This window comes from Plutella xylostella, chromosome 27, assembly GCF_932276165.1.
Source record: "Plutella xylostella chromosome 27, ilPluXylo3.1, whole genome shotgun sequence".
Taxonomy (NCBI): Eukaryota; Metazoa; Arthropoda; class Insecta; order Lepidoptera; family Plutellidae; genus Plutella; species Plutella xylostella.
The window spans coordinates 3,647,949-3,655,928 of record NC_064007.1 but is presented as its reverse complement, the minus strand read 5'-3'; the positions used below and the strand labels follow the sequence as shown (position 1 = coordinate 3,655,928).

At 40.5% G+C, this 7,980-nt stretch overlaps 1 protein-coding gene across 1 annotated transcript in view; it reads right to left on the bottom strand.

Annotated features, from left to right (window-relative positions):
* Nucleotides 1-3,863: 3,863 nt before the first annotated feature.
* Nucleotides 3,864-7,980, bottom strand: part of LOC105393707 (dual specificity tyrosine-phosphorylation-regulated kinase 2) — a 137,922-nt gene continuing 133,805 nt past the window's right edge. The window contains exons 4-8 of the mRNA XM_048630904.1: nucleotides 7,136-7,238; nucleotides 6,219-6,397; nucleotides 5,262-5,361; nucleotides 4,603-4,739; nucleotides 3,864-4,118 (exon numbers count right to left, since the gene is read on the bottom strand). Of these exons, the coding sequence (XP_048486861.1) occupies nucleotides 6,223-6,397; nucleotides 7,136-7,238 (278 nt within the window). The 3' untranslated portion in view covers nucleotides 3,864-4,118; nucleotides 4,603-4,739; nucleotides 5,262-5,361; nucleotides 6,219-6,222. The remainder of the gene's footprint in view (nucleotides 4,119-4,602; nucleotides 4,740-5,261; nucleotides 5,362-6,218; nucleotides 6,398-7,135; nucleotides 7,239-7,980) is intronic.

Here is a 7,980-nt window from a genome sequence, read left to right as displayed (position 1 = left end):
TAGTTTTTGTTTGTATCAGTGTCTTTCCCCGTGGAATGGGATGCAGTTGTTCTAAATCGCTCGCTAATAGCTAAACCAATGAGATTTTAAGAGGGAAAATAAAAATATGTATTCATTTTATTTATATAATTCATTTATTTAAATTGTATAGTATTCACATTGTCGCTAGATGTTTCTGTAAGAAACTTAGCGTTACATACAAAATGAGAACACAGGAATTTCACAAAATAACTAGGTATAAACAAATGCAGCGGTTCCAACTGAAGCTATACTATATGCAGTTTCAACTATACAAAACTGTTTTATTTATACATATAGCAAACGATACTACCTATAATTAATTAAATGTACTTGGCAGTTGAGAGATTGTTTAGGACAGAGAAGCGATGGAGAATAATATCTAATACTGTTAAATTTTCTACTACAACGCCTGAAGGTGGTATCTTACTTGCCTCACTAGCTACTCTACAACTCACTTTCGAATTTACAAAAAACATAAACATTTTAATACTAAAACACAAATTGAGAATTTAAGTGTTCGATATCCCACCATCAGGCTATATTAGTCAAAACATACCATTTACTCACTCTTTTATTTAGAACGGGGCCATGTCAGAAAGAGGCAGTCATAATTTCGTAATTCAAATCATAAAGGACGGGCTATAGAGCTGTTAAAAAGCGCATTGACTATATCTCAGCCGTCTTACAGTAAAAAAAAACTATATCATAATTGACTAAATACCTTAAACCGCTATTTAGGTAAATCATAATAAAACTAATGTCATCGCCGTTTGTCAAGTACCTATTGAGAAACTGGACTAAAATAATTATTACACTATTGAGCACAATAATAAAATAATAAGGCAGTCAGGAGTAGAAAATGCTGGTTCGTTTGAAACTTATTCTGAAGGCAAAAGTTAGAAATATTATCGGTATACTTATCTATGAGCTTCCCTGTAACAACAGGCAATCGTAGGCAGGTATACCAACAAGTGATTAAAGAGTATTATTATATTTACGAAGCGATACTCAAGTTACGGATATCAAAATCTTGTAGATATTCACAAAATGTATCACTTTAAATATAGTTTTTGTCTTCAGAATTACCATCAGTGGATACAAGACCGTCACGCTATTGATCTAACAAAATTCAAATATCAATTCATAATCGACGAATTCAAAACGTAAGTATACAATACAGTTACAATCAAAAGTGGTTTAGATAAAACAGCTGTCTGCTGTCGTATCATTGCAAATTTGGAAGCATGACTTCTATCGAATTTTAACTCAAATAATAAAACAGTTCTGTCAATGAAACAAAAATATAAACTACGAACTAAACCATAAATCAAATGCATTATTTTGTTATAAATACATACATCCTTGGCGTCACAAAATGTAAGGAAGACAAAATAAGTAATACAGTACGCATGTAAAATTGCACTGAATGAAACTGAAAATTCATGTTTTCAAACTTTTGGCTAAATAAACGACAAACTTTCACGTGATAGTAAATTATTTTTGTGTAAAATAAATATATACACAGAAAAATAAGTCAAGCTTTGTGCTAATTGTTACATTAAACTAAAATTTCAATAATCTGTCGATTATTTGATATGTTTGGTACAAACACAAACAATACAGGAACCATTCACAGTTAAGTAGTTAATAGGTATGTAAAAAAAAGATTACGAAATCCGTACTAGGTCTATACATAGCTGTAACTCTCCATATATATACATATGGCTGGGGATACAATGTCCTATATAGAATCTAACTTGTATGAGTACATCGCTTCTTTCCCTCGGTATACTTCCCTAGATTTAATCAATCCACAGTTCTCTCCGTGACTGTACTCTACAAACGTACAATTATTTCACAATTTCGTAAAATAGCGAGTAAGTTTTCGTACAAAACGTTACAAAATGGTCAAGATTGACAAAAAGTCTAGGTTTTATTTGTTCCGAATACAGTCCACGGTTAAATACGGTGATTAATTAAATTTACTTCAGTAAGAAATACTTATTTTGATACAAATAACAGCCAATGTACGCTGACCGTTGAAATCTACGCTTACAGGTACGGGAGCTTAGACACAAGTCGTCACTCGCTCGGGGTAAGTGTGGATTCCACCGCTCATACTCATAGAATAAGGCTGCGGACATACATACACGAACTACCTCCATTACCACAGCTTAGCTCCACAATATTACTTTAAAAGGCCATGTAAATAACTACCCTTAAATCCTTAAAGAATTCCGATTATAAGGTCACCTTTTCGTTTCTTTATGAATACAGCGTCACTATATCACTTTAGAGAGATTAACTAATAATTAAAACTTAAATTACGACAAATTATAATTAAAACATATCATTTAGTTGATTCTGTAGAAAATTGTTACGTTAATATAGTCACACACATTAATAGTTCGCTTAAATGCTACGGTTTCGAGAGACCAATTTTAGTTTATAAATTCGCTTCAATGTGCCTTTGTGTAGCGACCATCACGTATGCAATCACAACATAAGCACTACTGGGCACCGACAAATTCAAATAAAATCTTGCAAATTTCGCATCAAGATTCTACGAATTCGAAAACAAAAAACTTAACTCTAAAAAGCAGGGGCACAAAAATTCGACTCTCGAAAGTTTACAAGTCGTTTTTCGGTAAAATGATCAAAGATTTCTCTTAAACAGTGGTCGAAGATTCCTATTGCTATCCAGACTTAGCAGGCACTAACACCGACACTCGTACGAAAATGTCCTTATGTTTACAATATAATACAAACAAACAGACATTATTACTTCCAATTCCACTAAAGGTCCATTACTTCATAGTCTATATTTTTTATTTATTGAGATCAATTTTGCCGCTATGCACTAGAATGAGTTACGCCGCCGTCAACACGCCACCGCCACCGCCGCCGCCACGCCCGGGATAAACACAACCTTAGAAACTGAGAAATTTGTGCAAGACAGTATAAAACATTACCGACGCCGTCCAACCAGCATTAACAACAACACTGGATGAAGAACGTCGGTTTATAATTTCGCTAACCTTTGTCCGTTTTGTCAATGAATTAAAATAGTCTAATAAACCCCCCGACCGTGGCGGCGGCGACCTCACTTCACTGTCACATCACTGATTGTCCGCCGGTGAAGATCTTCATGCTTCTTGTCGTTAGCCTCTACGGCAGTGGTTTACTGACTAGATACTGTTTGAGAGAGCGAAGTACTGGCAGTTCTAACCTCCCTTGTATCCTGTTCAACAACAACACTTTCTTTCCTGATTAAAAACATCATCTTCACACTCACGGCACTAGGATTTGCATCATAAAGTTCAAGGTTAACCTATCCTTTGTCTGTCAACACACTCCTAGCAACAATCAGTGTTCCTCGACGCTCACCACAACTGTCCACCCTGACCCCTCTACCCTCGAGCTACAAAGCCTGCACTTGACACTTTTAGACGTTTCCACCAGTGCTAAAACCAGCTGTCTTATTTCCCGCAAAGCCAGCGCTCCGCCAGCCATCGCGGGACCCGCAGACACGGGCACTTCACATCTGCACTCCTGTCTTCACGGGACCACGTGTACTTATCCACACCTCCGTTCACGCTATAACCCTTCCAAGTGCAGTCGTCCACGCTCCCACTGGCTCTATTATAACCCGGCCGAGTGCAGTCGTCCACGCTCCCACTGGCTCTATAACCCGACCAAGTGCAGTGCTCTTCCTTCCAGCTGTTATAATCCGGCCAAGTGCAGTGGTCTTCACTACCACTGGCTCTATTGTAACCCGACCAAGTGCAGTGGCCTTCCTTCCAGCTGTTATAATCCGGCCAAGTGCAGTGGTCCTCGCTTCCACTGGCTCTATTATAATCCGGCCAAGTGCAGTGGTCTTCGCCCCGGTTTCCTCTCTTGCTATAACCCGTCCGCGTGCAGTCTCTGCCCCAGGGTAGAGGGCAGCAGGTCGTGCATCACACGAGGTGGTGGTGGTCGAGGCTGGCGTCGGACGCGGGGCGCAGCTCGCGCTCCAGGTCCAGCGAGCGGCGCTCGGGCTCCAGCCGCGCCGCCGCCGCCGCGCCGCCCGCGCGCCGCGGAGCCTCCAGGGATGATACCTGTGGGAGACAAGGGGTTTAGCAAGAACTGTTGTCGAAAGTAAATTAAGCTCGTATGGAATCACATAAGTATTATATTAATTCTGTACAAAAGTAGTTTTCCAATGGCGGAGCCAATTGTGTTCAATAAAATTATCTCCTAGCAATTCAATTCTCATCTCGTCTCGTCGTGCCCCGCCTAAAAAAACCCACTTAGAAAAGAATAAAGAAGAAAAGGGATTCTCGAGTAAATTTTTGTATTCAACGTCACATAGTTTTCTCCAAAATTATCGTATCGTACATTTGTTTTGTAAGGAACACATAACATAACAAATTGCATAACAAAACAAAGGCTACGAAGTAAGTACGTAAGCTACGAATCTACGATTAAAACCAACATTGCAAGTTTGCAGATCAAGATTATGACATTCCAAAAATTATCGCTGATTATCAATGTGATACAAGTTACCTATGAAAATATGTAAATAAAAAGTGCCAGCTGTACCTTGGCGAGGCGGCGCGCGGGCGGGGCTCGCTAGGAGGGCGCGAGGTGGGGCAACTTGCCGCCCCCCGCGCCCGCCGCCCCCGCCCACGCGCGCGCGCCCCCGACGTCCTCCGACAGCGCCGCTTGCAGTTTCGCTTCTGGAAATTAGAAATTGTAACAGATTTTAGGTTATTTGACGGAGAACTAAATTACCAACGTAGGTCCTAAAATTTTAATCCAAAGTAGGAAGATGCACAACATATTCGTATCTGAATGGAGAACCACGAATTGGCAAATGTAGTACGCTTTCCGGCCGATGGACCGATGACTTTAGACAAGTGGCCGGTAGTGGCTGAATAAGGAAGGCCGGGGACGGAGTAATGTGGCATCATTGTGAAAGGTTTCGTATGGGCAGGCAAGTTGTGGCTTAATCTAACTATACAGGGTGCGTTTGGCGTATTAAAGTGATCACTGAATGTAACTCAATTAACGTCTTGTTTATAGGTAGTAAATCTAGTGTAAAGTACCTACAGTAAACACACCTGACCCCTCTCAGTAGCTGTATTAAGAATTTCAGTAAATATCCACGACTGTGTTTGTTTTTGTCATTACTGCCACAAATGTCCCTGTGAGGGGTCACGTATCTTTGCGTTCTACTATACAGTGGTAGGTATACGTACTGGCTTGTTGCGTGTTGTTGAAGGTGACGGGCGTGCGCGCGAGCGGCGTGCGCAGCGACCCGCCGCGCCCCGAGCCGCCGCCGCCGCCGCCTCCGCTCGTCTGCAAATATTATTACATTGTCATGATTAGTCCTGTACTGCAGGCTTCTTCTTAGACCTATAGCGTGAAAGTAGCCAGGTCGCGGCTAGCCTATATAAACTATTATTCTGTAGACGCGCGGGCTATGAGGCTTATAATAATATATTAAAATAGTCTTTATTGATTAATTTAATAACAAAACAGATGGAAACACTTATATGTACGTGTATTACCCTGTATGACACCCCTTTAGGTTCATGAAAATAGTAAATACCTACCTACTCACGTTAATTTATTGCATCGGTGACAAGAACAAGAGCTAGAATAGAGTTTGTCACCGAGATGAAAGGATTGGCCATTCAGATAGTATCTGTGGTTCCCAGGGTGCACGTCTACGACGAGCGTACGTTTCTCATCTCGAATACTGAACTGTCAAAATCGCACCTGAACTAAACCCTCCATATCCATTGAATTTAGTTTCAAATAATAAAAAAATGTACAGGGAATTATAATTAAACAGAAAAGAAAAGTAAAAAAAAAGAAACTGTCTACTAAATTACTTACATAAAAAATAAATAACTAAAATTAAAAGAATGAGGAATGGAACTCTAAATGGAAGGAAGTAGGACCAATGTAAATCTGGATTCCGTCAGACAGGCATGGCAACTGGGTCTGCACTCTACCCCACGGCTTTGCAATGACTGACTGAATAATTTGATATAATTTGAATGGGTTGAAGAACAGTCCATACTGTTTATGGAGTGTACAGGAATGGTGGCTAATTTTTGATGGTGTTAATACAGCAGGAGAGGATAACAGGAAAAGAAAAGGAAACAACTTAAAACCAACCAAACCAAAAAAAAAAAAACAAAACAAACCCAACTACTTGTCCTGACACTTGACGGGCGGCGGGTGGCGCTTGGGCGGCGCTATACTAACGTGGGCGGGCGGCGGCGCGTCGTCGTCGTGGGGCGGGCGGGGCAGCCGGCGGCGCAGCCACGCGTGCCTTAGTGCCGCCGCTGGTGTTAGCCGCTTTTCGGGGTCCCACTCGAGGCAGCTTGGGGACAGAGAGGGTCATTATTGGTCAAGGCAATAAAGTGAGTTAACAGCATTGGACGGCTAAATACTTCATGATAAGACCATTGAAACCATTTATTTACTGCGATTGTGGTCACAGGTGAGTTGCAGGACAGAAGGTATGGATGAATGATCGGACTGTGCCTATTAGTAGAGCGCGATAGTTCATATAAAATTTTACGACTGATTTGCTCTGCTTCCAAATCAGCAATCATTTTATACATGAAAGTACAAAATAATCATTGTTTTAGTGGATATAGGTCGCACAATTATAAGAATGAATAGCGCTAAGACAGTTAACATGAGGAAACTAAACAGATGTTATACTATGGTACATACAGTGCAGAACATTGTAAATAGTTAATGTTGTCACTAGAGGAACATACTCAACAAAGCACTTCAACTAATTAACTCTCTTGTTCCAGTAAAGTGTTTCCGTGCAGTAAATTGATATTTATTTCACTGTGCACAATTGTACACCACAAAGACCCAAAGCATTTCTCATGACGTTACGAATCAATAAAAAATATAACATGGTCATCCACTTAATAATGTAGCTTGCTATTGCACTAGCTACTACTATCACTCTTTCCATAACACCTAAGGATAACTGGTAGGGAAAGCTTTCAGCATTAAATTCCCCTACCTACCTTCCTCCATTTTTATTTCGTGTAATGAAGTGCAATTATCACTTGCCGTCGTTAATAATAACACTTACCGTCTAATGAAATCAATAAAGAACTTGTCCTGGCATCCCTTCAGCGCTGTGACGAAGCTCTTGGAACCTGGAGGGCCGCGGGGTTTACCTCTCCGCGACATTCCTGAAAACATAAATATAATCTTTAAAAAAATATACCAAAATAGTTGTAGAATAATTGAGGTTACTGAAATGTGCCCTGAGGTACACCTTAAACGTTTACTCAAAACCTTGTAAGTAGGTCAACATACTGTAAATATTATATAACTTTTATTGGAGGAGACTTACTGTTACTACTCCATTTAAAAAATCTTATTCATAAAGAATATGGGTCCCAGTGAGCAACCTTGAGGTACTCCGATATCCGACCGCAATCTATTTCATGTCAGACGTTTGTCACGAGTTCAAACAACACGTGAAGACGTCACTAATGTAGGTGACGGTCACTTTCATCAAGCACAGTGGATATCATGTCAAGAAAGTCATATACAATTATCGTTTGTTCACGCCAATTCTACATATGCGTGAGACGGAACGCGCCACCTCCTCCTGCCCTCTGATGACGTCACGAAGCCTATATAAGCGGGCCCCGCGATGCCCCGCTCCTTTTTTACTTACGCTAATCATACTTACTCGTATATCTATCATTGTAAATATTGGTCTAAAAATACAAGTATAAAAACGTTTTCGAGGTTTTAATTAAAATCCAAAATAGGGAAAAGTTAGTTAGGACCTCCATATGTCTCGCTCAATAGCGTGGACATAAAATTGGCGACCGTTTCAAGAGAACCGACCAGAAGGAAGATTTGAGCATCCCACCGGAAGCTCCACCGCCACGTGCCGAGGCCAGGTCACCTGGGTTCGAA